At 51.6% G+C, this 15,101-nt stretch overlaps 1 protein-coding gene across 5 annotated transcripts in view; it reads left to right on the forward strand.

The window, feature by feature from the left end:
- The first annotated feature begins 7,611 nt into the window (after window positions 1–7,611).
- The window catches only part of QTRT2 (queuine tRNA-ribosyltransferase accessory subunit 2), a 45,142-nt gene continuing 37,652 nt past the window's right edge, over window positions 7,612–15,101 (forward strand). For 2 of the 5 annotated variants that reach the window (XM_088461769.1, XM_088461770.1), the window contains exons 1-3: window positions 7,612–7,772; window positions 10,411–10,638; window positions 11,444–11,499. In XM_088461769.1, the coding sequence (XP_088317895.1) occupies window positions 10,433–10,638; window positions 11,444–11,499 (262 nt within the window). In that variant the 5' untranslated portion in view covers window positions 7,612–7,772; window positions 10,411–10,432. The remainder of the gene's footprint in view (window positions 7,773–10,410; window positions 10,639–11,443; window positions 11,500–15,101) is intronic. The other 3 variants (XM_088461771.1, XM_088461773.1, XM_088461772.1) reach the window with 2 other exon arrangements.

Below are 15,101 nucleotides of genomic sequence, written 5' to 3' on the forward strand. Positions count from 1 at the left end.
CACAGGAGCTGAGGGGACAGTAACAGGTGAGACACACACAGGAGCTGAGGGGACAGTAACAGAGGTGACACACACAGGAGCTGAGGGGACAGTAACAGAGGTGACACACAGGAGCTGAGGGGACAGTAACAGGTGAGACACACAGGAGCTGAGGGGACAGTAACAGAGGTGACACACGCAGGAGCTGAGGGGACAGTAACAGGTGACACACACAGGAGCTGAGGGGACAGTAACAGAGGTGACACACACATGAGCTGAGGGGACAGTAACAGAGGTGACACACACATGAGCTGAGGGGACAGTAACAGAGGTGACACACAGGAGCTGAGGGGACAGTAACAGAGGTGACACACACAGGAGCTGAGGGGACAGTAACAGGTGACACACACAGGAGCTGAGGGGACAGTAACAGGTGACACACACAGGAGCTGAGGGGACAGTAACAGAGGTGACACACAAAGGAGCTGAGGGGACAGTAACAGGTGACACACACAGGGAGCTGAGGGGACAGTAACAGAGGTGACACACACAGGAGCTGAGGGGACAGTAACAGGTGACACACACAGGAGCTGAGGGGACAGTAACAGAGGTGACACACAGGAGGTGAGGGGACAGTAACAAGTGACACACAGGAGCTGAGGGGACAGTAACAGAGGTGACACACACAGGAGCTGAGGAGACAGTAACAGGTGACACACACAGGAGCTGAGGGGACAGTAACAGAGGTGACACACAGGAGCTGAGGGACAGAGGTGACACACAGGAGCTGAGGGGACAGTAAGAGGTGACACACACAGGAGCTGAGGGGACAGTAACAGAGGTGACACACACAGGAGCTGAGGGGACAGTAACAGAGGTGACACACACAGGGAGCTGAGGGGACAGTAACAGAGGTGACACACACAGGGAGCTGAGGGGACAGTAACAGGTGACAAACACAGGAGCTGAGGGGACAGTAACAGAGGTGACACACACAGGAGCTGAGGGGACAGTAACAGGTGACACACACAGGGAGCTGAGGGGACAGTAACAAGTGACACACAGGAGCTGAGGGGACAGTAACAAGTGACACACAGGAGCTGAGGGGACAGTAACAGAGGTGACACACACAGGGAGCTGAGGGGACAGTAACAGAGGTGACACACACAGGGAGCTGAGGGGACAGTAACAGAGGTGACACACACAGGAGCTGAGGGGACAGTAACAGAGGTGACACACACAGGAGCTGAGGGGACAGTAACAGAGGTGACACAAACATGAGCTGAGGGGACAGTAACAGGTGACACACACAGGAGCTAAGGGGACAGTAACAGGTGACACACACAGGGAGCTGAGGAGACAGTAACAGAAGTGACACACACAGGGAGCTGAGGGGACAGTAACAGAGGTGACACACAGGGAGCTGAGGGGACAGTAACAGAGGTGACACACACAGGAGCTAAGGGGACAGTAACAGGTGACACACACATGGGCTGAGGGGACAGTAACAGAGGTGACACACACAGGAGCTGAGGGGACAGTAACAGAGGTGACACACAGGAGCTGAAGGGACAGTAACAGGTGACACACACAGGAGCTGAGGGGACAGTAACAGAGGTGACACACACAGGAGCTGAGGGGACAGTAACAGGTGACACACACAGGAGCTGAGGGGACAGTAATAGAGGTGACACACACAGGAGCTGAGGGGACAGTAACAGAGGTGACACACACAGGAGCTGAGGGGACAGTAACAGGTGACACACAGGAGCTGAGGGGACAGTAACAGAGGTGACACACACAGGAGCTGAGGGGACAGCAACAGGTGACACACACAGGAGCTGAGGGGACAGCAACAGGTGACACACACAGGAGCTGAGGGGACAGTAACAGGTGACACACACAGGAGCTGAGGGGACAGTAACAGAGGTGACACACAGGAGCTGAGGGGACAGTAACAGGTGACACACAGGAGCTGAGGGGACAGTAACAGAGGTGACACACACAGGAGCTGAGGGGACAGTAACAGGTGACACACACAGGAGCTGAGGGGACAGTAACAGAGGTGACACACACAGGAGCTGAGGGACAGAGGTGACACACACAGGAGCTGAGGGGACAGTAACAGAGGTGACACACACAGGAAGCTGAGGGGACAGTAACAGAGGTGACACACAGGAGCTGAGGGGACAGTAACAGGTGAGACACACACAGGAGCTGAGGGGACAGTAACAGGTGAGACACACACAGGAGCTGAGGGGACAGTAACAGAGGTGACACACACAGGAGCTGAGGGGACAGTAACAGAGGTGACACACAGGAGCTGAGGGGACAGTAACAGGTGAGACACACAGGAGCCGAGGGGACAGTAACAGAGGTGACACACACAGGAGCTGAGGGGACAGTAACAGGTGACACACACAGGAGCTGAGGGGACAGTAACAGAGGTGACACACACAGGAGCTGAGGGGACAGTAACAGGTGACACACACAGGAGCTGAGGGCACAGTAACAGAGGTGACACACACAGGAGCTGAGGGGACAGTAACAGGTGACACACACAGGAGCTGAGGGGACAGTAACAGGTGACACACAGGAGCTGAGGGGACAGTAACAGGTGACACACACAGGAGCTGAGGGGACAGTAACAGGTGACACACACAGGAGCTGAGGGGACAGTAACAGGTGAGACACAGGAACTGAGGGGACAGTAACAGAGGTGACACACACAGGAGCTGAGGGGACAGTAACAGAGGTGACACACACAGGAGCTGAGGGGACAGTAACAGGTGACACACAGGAGCTGAGGGGACAGTAACAGAGGTGACACACACAGGAGCTGAGGGGACAGCAACAGGTGACACACACAGGAACTGAGGGACAGAGGTGACACACACAGGAGCTGAGGGGACAGTAACAGAGGTGACACACACAGGAGCTGAGGGACAGAGGTGACACACACAGGAGCTGAGGGGACAGTAACAGAGGTGACACACACAGGAGCTGAGGGGACAGTAACAGAGGTGACACACAGGAGCTGAGGGGACAGTAACAGGTGAGACACACACAGGAGCTGAGGGGACAGTAACAGGTGAGACACACACAGGAGCTGAGGGGACAGTAACAGAGGTGACACACACAGGAGCTGAGGGGACAGTAACAGGTGACACACACAGGAGCTGAGGGGACAGTAATAGAGGTGACACACACAGGAGCTGAGGGGACAGTAACAGAGGTGACACACACAGGAGCTGAGGGGACAGTAACAGGTGACACACAGGAGCTGAGGGGACAGTAACAGAGGTGACACACACAGGAGCTGAGGGGACAGCAACAGGTGACACACACAGGAGCTGAGGGGACAGTAACAGGTGACACACAGGAGCTGAGGGGACAGTAACAGAGGTGACACACAGGAGCTGAGGGGACAGTAACAGGTGACACACAGGAGCTGAGGGGACAGTAACAGAGGTGACACACACAGGAGCTGAGGGGACAGTAACAGGTGACACACACAGGAGCTGAGGGGACAGTAACAGAGGTGACACACACAGGAGCTGAGGGACAGAGGTGACACACACAGGAGCTGAGGGGACAGTAACAGAGGTGACACACACAGGAAGCTGAGGGGACAGTAACAGAGGTGACACACAGGAGCTGAGGGGACAGTAACAGGTGACACACACAGGAGCTGAGGGGTCAGTAACAGAGGTGACACACACAGGAGCTGAGGGGACAGTAACAGAGGTGACACACACAGGAGCTGATGGGACAGTAACAGGTGACACACAGGAGCTGAGGGGACAGTAACAGAGGTGACACACACAGGAGCTGAGGGGACAGCAACAGGTGACACACATAGGAGCTGAGGGGACAGTAACAGAGGTGACACACACAGGAGCTGAGGGACAGAGGTGACACACACAGGAGCTGAGGGGACAGTAACAGAGGTGACACACACAGGAGCTGAGGGGACAGTAACAGGTGACACACAGGAGCTGAGGGGACAGTAACAGGTGAGACACACACAGGAGCTGAGGGGACAGTAACAGGTGAGACACGCACAGGAGCTGAGGGGACAGTAACAGAGGTGACACACACAAGAGCTGAGGGGACAGTAACAGAGGTGACACACAGGAGCTGAGGGGACAGTAACAGGTGAGACACACAGGAGCCGAGGGGACAGTAACAGAGGTGACACACACAGGAGCTGAGGGGACAGTAACAGGTGACACACACAGGAGCTGAGGGGACAGTAACAGAGGTGACACACACAGGAGCTGAGGGGACAGTAACAGGTGACACACACAGGAGCTGAGGGCACAGTAACAGAGGTGACACACACAGGAGCTGAGGGGACAGTAACAGGTGACACACACAGGAGCTGAGGGGACAGTAACAGGTGACACACAGGAGCTGAGGGGACAGTAACAGGTGACACACACAGGAGCTGAGGGGACAGTAACAGGTGAGACACAGGAACTGAGGGGACAGTAACAGAGGTGACACACACAGGAGCTGAGGGGACAGTAACAGAGGTGACACACACAGGAGCTGAGGGGACAGTAACAGGTGACACACAGGAGCTGAGGGGACAGTAACAGAGGTGACACACACAGGAGCTGAGGGGACAGCAACAGGTGACACACACAGGAACTGAGGGACAGAGGTGACACACACAGGAGCTGAGGGGACAGTAACAGAGGTGACACACACAGGAGCTGAGGGACAGAGGTGACACACACAGGAGCTGAGGGGACAGTAACAGAGGTGACACACACAGGAGCTGAGGGGACAGTAACAGAGGTGACACACAGGAGCTGAGGGGACAGTAACAGGTGAGACACACACAGGAGCTGAGGGGACAGTAACAGGTGAGACACACACAGGAGCTGAGGGGACAGTAACAGAGGTGACACACACAGGAGCTGAGGGGACAGTAACAGAGGTGACACACAGCAGCTGAGGGGACAGTAACAGGTGAGACACACAGGAGCTGAGGGGACAGTAACAGGTGAGACACACACAGGAGCTGAGGGGACAGTAACAGGTGAGACACACACAGGAGCTGAGGGGACAGTAACAGAGGTGACACACACAGGAGCTGAGGGGACAGTAACAGAGGTGACACACAGCAGCTGAGGGGACAGTAACAGGTGAGACACACAGGAGCTGAGGGGACAGTAACAGAGGTGACACACACAGGAGCTGAGGGGACAGTAACAGAGGTGACACACACAGGAGCTGAGGGGACAGTAACAGGTGACACACACAGGAGCTGAGGGGACAGTAACAGGTGACACACACAGGAGCTGAGGGGACCGTAACAGGTGAGACACACAGGAGCTGAGGGGACAGTAACAGGTGACACACACATGGGCTGAGGGGACAGTAACAGAGGTGACACACACAGGAGCTGAGGGGACACTAACAGAGGTGACACACAGGAGCTGAGGGGACACTAACAGAGGTGACACACACAGGAGCTGAGGGGACAGTAACAGAGGTGACACACACAGGAGCTGAGGGGTCAGTAACAGGTGACACACACAGGAGCTGAGGGGACAGTAACAGAGGTGACACACACAGGAGCTGAGGGGTCAGTAACAGGTGACACAGACAGGGGCTGAGGGGACAGTAACAGTGTCATTAAGTGTAACACACAGAGGATGTGTCAGTCAGTGTAACACACAGAGGATTTGTCAGTCAGTGTAACACACACACACAGAGGATGTGTCAGTAAGTGTAACACACAGAGGATGTGTCAGTCAGTGTAACACAAAGGATGTGTCAGTCAGTGTAACACACAGAGGACGTGTCAGTCAGTGTAACACACAGAGGATGTGTCAGTCAGTGTAACACACAGAGGATGTGTCAGTCAGTGTAACACACAAAGGATGTGTCAGTCAGTGTAACACACAGAGGATGCGTCAGTCAGTGTAACACACAGAGGATGCGTCAGTCAGTGTAACACACAGAGGATGCGTCAGTCAGTGTAACACACAGAGGATGCGTCAGTCAGTGTAACACACAGAGGATGCGTCAGTCAGTGTAACACACAGAGGATGTGTCAGTCAGTGTAACACACAGAGGATGTGTCAGTCAGTGTAACACACACAAAGGATGTGTCAGTCAGTGTAACACACAGAGGATGTCAGTCAGTGTAACACACAGAGGATGTGTCAGTCAGTGTAACACACACACACAGAGGATGTGTCAGTCAGTGTAACACACAAAGGATGTGTCAGTCAGTGTAACACACACAAAGGATGTGTCAGTCAGTGTAACACACAGAGGATGTGTCAGTCAGTGTAACACACAAAGGATGTGTCAGTCAGTGTAACACACACACACAGAGGATGTGTCAGTCAGTGTAACACACAGAGGATGTGTCAGTCAGTGTAACACACAGAGGATGTGTCAGTCAGTGTAACACACAGAGGATGTGTCAGTCAGTGTAACACACAGAGGATGTGTCAGTCAGTGTAACACACAGAGGATGTGTCAGTCAGTGTAACACACACACACAGAGGATGTGTCAGTCAGTGTAACACACAGAGGATGTGTCAGTCAGTGTAACACACAGAGGATGTGTCAGTCAGTGTAACACACACACACAGAGGATGTGTCAGTCAGTGTAACACACAAAGGATGTGTCAGTCAGTGTAACACACACAAAGGATGTGTCAGTCAGTGTAACACACAGAGGATGTGTCAGTCAGTGTAACACACAAAGGATGTGTCAGTCAGTGTAACACACACACACAGAGGATGTGTCAGTCAGTGTAACACACAGAGGATGTGTCAGTCAGTGTAACACACAGAGGATGTGTCAGTCAGTGTAACACACAGAGGATGTGTCAGTCAGTGTAACACACAGAGGATGTGTCAGTCAGTGTAACACACAGAGGATGTGTCAGTCAGTGTAACACACACACACAGAGGATGTGTCAGTCAGTGTAACACACAGAGGATGTGTCAGTCAGTGTAACACACAGAGGATGTGTCAGTCAGTGTAACACACAGAGGATGTGTCAGTCAGTGTAACACACAGAGGATGTGTCAGTCAGTGTAACACACAGAGGATGTGTCAGTCAGTGTAACACACAGAGGATGTGTCAGTCAGTGTAACACACAGAGGATGTGTCAGTCAGTGTAACACATACAGAGGATTTATTTATTACTAACAGTTTCTTATATAGCGCAGCATATTCTGTTGCGCTTTACAATTGGAAACATTGATAGAACAAAACAGGGTAATAACAGACAGACATAGAGGTAAGAGGGCCCTGCTTGCAAGCTTACAATCTATAGGGATGTCAGTAACTTGTCCCTAATCACAGAGTCCCTACATTATAATGGCACCTGTACATAGACTCACCTTGCTGGTCGGCCCCTTGCTCGCCCTCCTCCTCCAGCGGTACAGCCCCGGCCTGTTGGTGTTAGTGGCCCCGGATAACATCCTCTCTCCGGTCTCAGTCCCGGCTCATTGATCAGAACGGCGCGGGGGATGCCGGGAGCTGTAGTTCCTGACACCTTCATGCAGAGGAAGCTAATACGTAACAAGACTACAATTCCCGGCATGCCCTGCGCAGGAAGGAAGCGTCCTCTGTGTCCATGGCTACAAACTAATTTAGTGAACAAGTGAATAGGGAAAGCGGGCGATGGGTGGATGACGTCAATGGCGCGGCTTTGCGAGTTCGGTGACGTCATCAGCAAGCGTTCCTGGCCTGCTGCCTGCTTTACACATGGTCAATCTACGGAAGGGGATCTAGCTGTAACTGTGTACACATGTGGGTAACATCTATACCGGTGTCTGACGGGTGTTATCTGCGGGGTCACCGAGCGGGTGTCTGACATGACCCTTCCACCCGGTACACTATGCTCTGCTTCTGGCCTCCCCACCTCATGTATCATTGGTGCCACCTCTGCTGAGCTAGGTAATAGATGAGACAGGTCTCGCCACAGGTGGCTGCAATCTTACATGAGGCGGGGGGGCCAGGAGCAGAGCATTGTGTACCTGGTTGATGGGGTCATGTTGGAGGGTCTGTTATCTGTGGGGTCACTGAGTCAGTGTCTGTGCAGTTACCTGACATGGGATACGTGGGGAGGCCGTGCAGTTACCTGACATGGGATATATGGGAGTCCGTGCTGTTACCTGACGTGGGATACGTGGGGAGGCCGTGCAGTTACCTAACATGGGATACGTGGAGACGCCGTGCAGTTACCTGACATGGGATATATGGGAGTCTGTGCGGTTACCTGACATGGGATGTGTGGGGACGCCGTGCAGTTACCTGACGGGGGATACGTGAGGACGCCGTGCAGTTACCTGACATGGGATACGTGGGGACGCCGTGCAGTTACCTGACATGGGATATATGGGAGTCCGCGCTGTTACCTGACGTGGGATACGTGGGGACGCCGTGCAGTGACCTGACGTGGGATATGTGGGGAGGCCGTGCAGTGACCTGACGTGGGATACGTGGGGAGGCCGTGCAGTGACCTGACGTGGGATACGTGGGGAGGCCGTGCAGTGACCTGACGTGGGATACGTGGGGAGGCCGTGCAGTGACCTGACGTGGGATACGTGGGGAGGCCGTGCAGTGACCTGCCGTGGGATACGTGGGGAGGCCGTGCAGTGACCTGCCGTGGGATACCTGGGGAGGCCGTGCAGTGACCTGCCGTGGGATACGTGGGGAGGCCGTGCAGTGACCTGCCGTGGGATACGTGGGGAGGCCGTGCAGTGACCTGACGTGGGATGCGTGGGGAGGCCGTGCAGTGACCTGACGTGGGATGCGTGGGGAGGCCGTGCAGTGACCTGACGTGGGATACGTGGGGAGGCCGTGCAGTCACCTGACGTGGGGAGGCCGTGCAGTGACCTGACGTGGGATACGTGGGGAGGCCGTGCAGTGACCTGACGTGGGATACCTGGGGATGCCGTGCAGTGACCTGACGTGGGATACCTCGGGAGGCCGTGCAGTGACCTGACTTGGGATACGTGGGGACGCCGTGCAGTGACCTGACGTGGGGAGACCGTGCAGTGACCTGACGTGGGATACGTGGGGAGGCCGTGCAGTGCCCTGACGTGGGATACGTGGGGAGGCCGTGCAGTGCCCTGACGTGGGATACGTGGGGAGGCCGTGCAGTGCCCTGACGTGGGATACGTGGGGAGGCAGTGCAGTGACCTGACGTGGGATACGTGGGGAGGCAGTGCAGTGACCTGACGTGGGATACGTGGGGAGGCCGTGCAGTCACCTGACGTGGGATACGTGGGGAGGCCGTGCAGTCACCTGACGTGGGATACGTGGGGAGGCCGTGCAGTCACCTGACGTGGGATACGTGGGGAGGCCGTGCAGTCACCTGACGTGGGATACGTGGGGAGGCCGTGCAGTGACCTTACGTGGGGACACGTGGGGAGGCCGTGCAGTGACCTTACGTGGGGACGCCGTGCAGTGACCTGACGTGGGATACGTGGGGACGCCGTGCAGTGACCTGACGTGGGATACGTGGGGACGCCGTGCAGTGACCTGACGTGGGATACGTGGGGACGCCGTGCAGTGACCTGACGTGGGATACGTGGGGACGCCGTGCAGTGACCTGACGTGGGATACGTGGGGACGCCGTGCAGTGACCTGACGTGGGATACGTGGGGACGCCGTGCAGTGACCTGACGTGGGATACGTGGGGACGCCGTGCAGTGACCTGACGTGGGATACGTGGGGACGCCGTGCAGTGACCTGACGTGGGATACGTGGGGACGCCGTGCAGTGACCTGACGTGGGATACGTGGGGACGCCGTGCAGTGACCTGACGTGGGATACGTGGGGACGCCGTGCAGTGACCTGACGTGGGATACGTGGGGACGCCGTGCAGTGACCTGACGTGGGATACGTGGGGACGCCGTGCAGTGACCTGACGTGGGATACGTGGGGACGCCGTGCAGTGACCTGACGTGGGATACGTGGGGACGCCGTGCAGTGACCTGACGTGGGATACGTGGGGACGCCGTGCAGTGACCTGACGTGGGATACGTGGGGACGCCGTGCAGTGACCTGACGTGGGATACGTGGGGACGCCGTGCAGTGACCTGACGTGGGATACGTGGGGACGCCGTGCAGTGACCTGACGTGGGATACGTGGGGACGCCGTGCAGTGACCTGACGTGGGATACGTGGGGACGCCGTGCAGTGACCTGACGTGGGATACGTGGGGACGCCGTGCAGTTACCTCACATGGGATACGTGGGGACGCAGGGGTCACAGTGTATACACAGCACAGTCCGCGCATAAGGCTTAAACCCTAGATCAGTAGTACGATGCATCTATCGCTGTAACCTGTATTACCTGAGATCTCCCTATTTGTGTTGTCTCCTCTTGTTATTGTCTTATCTCCTGACACTCACGTTGTCTTCTCTCTCTGGTCATCCAGTCTCTGGCAGTAGTGCTCCTGTATGATGATGAAGCTGACCATCCGTAAAGTGACAAGTGGAGCTCGTCTCGGGATCATCACCTGCTTAGGCCAGAATGGGGAGAAGACCCTGGAGGTTCCAGGCTGCCTTCTGTACACAAAGACTGCATCCCCACCCCATCTTACCCATGATACCCTGCAGACCATTGAAGGTGTCCCTCCCGTGACTCATGTCACTCTCTCCACCCTGTAAGAATCGTCTGACACATGATCATCACATTGTTGCCATAGAAACCATTTTTCCTTTTGGCGCTTTGGAACAAGTCTCCGGATAGCTTCCACCATGGCTGGAGCCAGTTATTGAGGTCACCAGATGACCACACCCAGGGATAATGGTGACCTGTGGTCGTATTCTGCCCAATATCACCAGCTTGCCCAGTAATGGCCCGATGGCACTTGTAGCCAGTGTGAGACCGGTGTCACCAGGCCTATTGTTTTAGCTTTCTCTTGTGAGTGTGGCTTCAGATTAGTAAAATACCCAAACATTCAGAGCATTATAACAGTGTCCTCGCTCACATCTAAATTGCAGTGTAAGAATAAAGCTGTCTGCATTTGTGGGCTACATGCAACAGCAGCCAGTATTTACCCTACATGCAGGCGTTATACATGTATTTGCCCCTCTTGGATTGCAGCATGGTTTGTCCATGCAAAGTTACTGGCTTTTATTATGCTCCCAACTCAGAATCCGCCTCTGGGCGCAGCTGTCTAACACATTTCGGGGACACTATGCAGTCACTATGTCTACAGTTAACATGTTGACCTAATTAATGTAGACACTGTCTTAATATTGACATCTCCGGTTAGGGTTAGAATAAAAATAAAACCTGCGTGTCGACGTTGTACAACTGTCAACATAACTTCCTTGTCAACATGGCGAATATCTAACTGATATACTGGACCACTCAGGGACTGTATGTCGTGGGGTCGGGGGAGTGGAACCTGTTTCTTTTAGGAAAACTGATGGATTACTACGCTGATCCTGTGCTTGTTTCAGGGCAGAATACCAGGAGGTCCTAGAGGAATACAAGGACGGAGTTGGGAAGTTTGCAGGTGAGAACGCCTGTGACCTCTTTACATGTTTTTTTTTGTTTTCATCAATACATTTTTATTCAAGTTTTGTTCCACAAAAAAAGAGAACATGGAAGGGGTAGGGTACAGAAAAACAAACATAGGGAGGGGGGAAAGGAATCGGATATCACCGTCAACATTAACAACATCATAAAAAGTAGTACATGCCACGGTCACAATAATACATACAAAATTGAAAAAAAAAAAAGTTATACAACCTTCACCAAAAGTAGTTTGTAACTCAAAAGGAATTGAAGAATTTCCTAGGAGCAACGTTGCACCCTCCCCATCTGTTACATATTTGTGCCATTTAAACCACTTTACCAAAGGAGAGGTAGCCGCGGAGTAGTATGGGATGTCTGGGGTCTCCATTTGAATAGCACAGAGGATTTTATGCATAGATGTGGGGGGGGGGGGGAAGCATATGGCTGCCCTAGCGGCAATCAAAATATGACCTAAAAGATAATGATCAGTATTGGACAGATCTGAGGGTATATATGAGACAGCGCTATGGAAGGTAACGAATGTTAAGAACTTTATAGGCCAGGGCTAATACCTCCCGCCATAACGATTGGGTTATGGGGCAACTCCAAAAAAACCTGAAAAATATCTCCTTGTTTCCTTACAATCCCACAAACAGAATTGCGATCTTATGGAGTTTATTCGGGGTATAACAGCCTATGTAACAACTTAATTTGCATCTCCAAATGATTATAACATTTAGAGAATCAGTTGCTTCCCATTGCTGGGGTGTGAATATGACGTGTAAATCTGATTCCCATTGTAATTGCGCTTTGGATTTAACGATATTCTCGTCTTCCATATATAGGGAGTGTCAGAATCTAATAGCACCCCTAAAATTACCAGTCAACATTTTGGATAAAATAGAGGGTGGGGGAAGGTTTAGGGAGCCAGATATTTTAAGCATTCTAGACACCCAATGGCTTATACGCATATAGGTAAAAAAAATTCCCCGTATGGAAGGTTATATTGCGTCTGTAGGTGGGGAAAAGGGTAGCATGGAGTTATTACTTAACACCTCAGCAATTGTGCTAATATCACAAGTGCGCCATACTGATGTACTAAAATCCGGAATTAAACATGAAAGAGCAAGGAGAGTGAGATTGCGAGTTACGCTGTGTCACACAGTAACGTGGGAACAATAAATAACTGCCCGCCGTGTCACACAGTAACGCGGGAACAATAAATAACTGCCCGCTATGTCACACAGTAACACGGGAACAATAACTGCCCGCTATGTCACACAGTAACGCGGGAACAATAAATAACTGCCCTCCGTGTCACACAGTAACGCGGGAGCAATAAATAACTGCCCTCCTTGTCACACAGTAACGCGGGAACAATAAATAACTGCCCGCTATGTCACACAGTAACGCGGGAACAATAACTGGCCGCCATGTCACACAGTAACATGGGAACAATAACTAACTGCTCGTTATGTCACACAGTAGCGCAGGAACAATAACTAACTGCTCGCTATGTCACACAGTAACGCAGGAACAATAAATAACAGCCCGCTGTGTCACACAGTAACGCGGGAACAATAACTAACTGCCTGCCGTGTCACACAGTAACGCGGGAACAATAACTAACTGTCCGCCGTGTCACACAGTAACGCGGGAACAATAACTAACTGCCCTCCGTGTCACACAGTAACGCGGGAACAATAACTAACTGCCCTCTGTGTCACACAGTAACGCGGGAACAATAAATAACTGCCCTCCGTGTCACACAGTAAAGCGGGAACAATAAATAACTGCCCTCCGTGTCACACAGTAACGCGGGAACAATAACTAACTGCCCGCTGTGTCACACAGTAACACGGGAACAATAAATAACTGCCCGCTATGTCACACAGTAATGTGGGAACAATAACTGCCCGCCGTGTCACACAGTAATGCGGGAACAATAAATAACCCTTCCGTGTCACACAGTAACGCGGGAACAATAAATAACTGCCCTCCGTGTCACACAGTAACGCGGGAACAATAAATAACTGCCCTCCGTGTCACACAGTAACACGGGAACAATAAATAACTGCCCTCCGTGTCACACAGTAACACGGGAACAATAAATAACTGCCCTCCGTGTCGCACAGTAATGTGGGAACAATAAATAACTGCCGCTATTTCACTCAGCAACAATAAATAGCTTCCGCTATGTCACTCAGTAACAATAAATAGCTGCCGCTATGTCAATCAGTAACAATAAATAACTTCCGCTACGTCACTCAGTAACAATAAATAGCTGCTGCTATATCACACAGTAACAATAAATAACTGCTGCTATGTCACACAGTAACAATAAATAACTTCTGCTATGTCACACAGTAACAATAAATAACTGCCGCTACATCACTCCGTAACAATAAATAACTTCCGCTACGTCACTCAGTAACAATAAATAACTGCCGCTACGTCACTCAGTAACAATAAATAACTGCCGCTATGTCACTCAGTAACAATAAATAACTGCCGCTAGGTCACTCAGTAACAATAAATAACTGCCGCTAGGTCACTCAGTAACAATAAATAACTGCCGCTAGGTCACTCAGTAACAATAAATAACTGCCGCTATGTCACTCAGTAACAATAAATAACTGCCGCTACCTCACTCAGTAACAATAAATAACTGCCGCTACCTCACTCAGTAACAATAAATAACTTCCGCTATGTCACTCAGTAACAATAAATAACTTCCGCTACGTCACTCAGTAACAATAAATAACTGCCGCTACGTCACTCAGTAACAATAAATAACTTCCGCTACGTCACTCAGTAACAATAAATAACTGCCGCTACGTCACTCAGTAACAATAAATAACTGCCGCTACGTCACTCAGTAACAATAAATAACTGCCGCTACGTCACTCAGTAACAATAAATAACTGCCGCTACGTCACTCAGTAACAATAAATAACTGCCGCTACGTCACTCAGTAACAATAAATAACTGCCGCTACGTCACTCAGTAACAATAAATAACTGCCGCTATGTCACTCAGTAACAATAAATAACTTCCGCTACGTCACTCAGTAACAATAAATAACTGCCGCTAGGTCACTCAGTAACAATAAATAACTGCCGCTAGGTCACTCAGTAACAATAAATAACTGCCGCTACGTCACTCAGTAACAATAAATAACTGCCGCTACGTCACTCAGTAACAATAAATAACTGCCGCTACGTCACTCAGTAACAATAAATAACTGCCGCTACGTCACTCAGTAACAATAAATAACTGCCGCTATGTCACTCAGTAACAATAAATAACTTCCGCTATGTCACTCAGTAACAATAAATAACTGCCGCTACCTCACTCAGTAACAATAAATAACTGCCGCTACCTCACTCAGTAACAATAAATAACTGCCGCTATGTCACTCAGTAACAATAAATAACTTCCGCTATGTCACTCAGTAACAATAAATAACTGCCGCTACGTCACTCAGTAACAATAAATAACTTCCGCTATGTCACTCAGTAACAATAAATAACTTCCGCTATGTCACTCAGTAACAATAAATAACTGCCGCTACATCACTCAGTAACAATAAATAACTTC

The sequence above is a fragment of the Taudactylus pleione genome, unplaced genomic scaffold (assembly GCF_031769625.1).
Source record: "Taudactylus pleione unplaced genomic scaffold, aTauple2 ptg001095l, whole genome shotgun sequence".
In the NCBI taxonomy this organism is placed as follows: domain Eukaryota; kingdom Metazoa; phylum Chordata; class Amphibia; order Anura; family Myobatrachidae; genus Taudactylus; species Taudactylus pleione.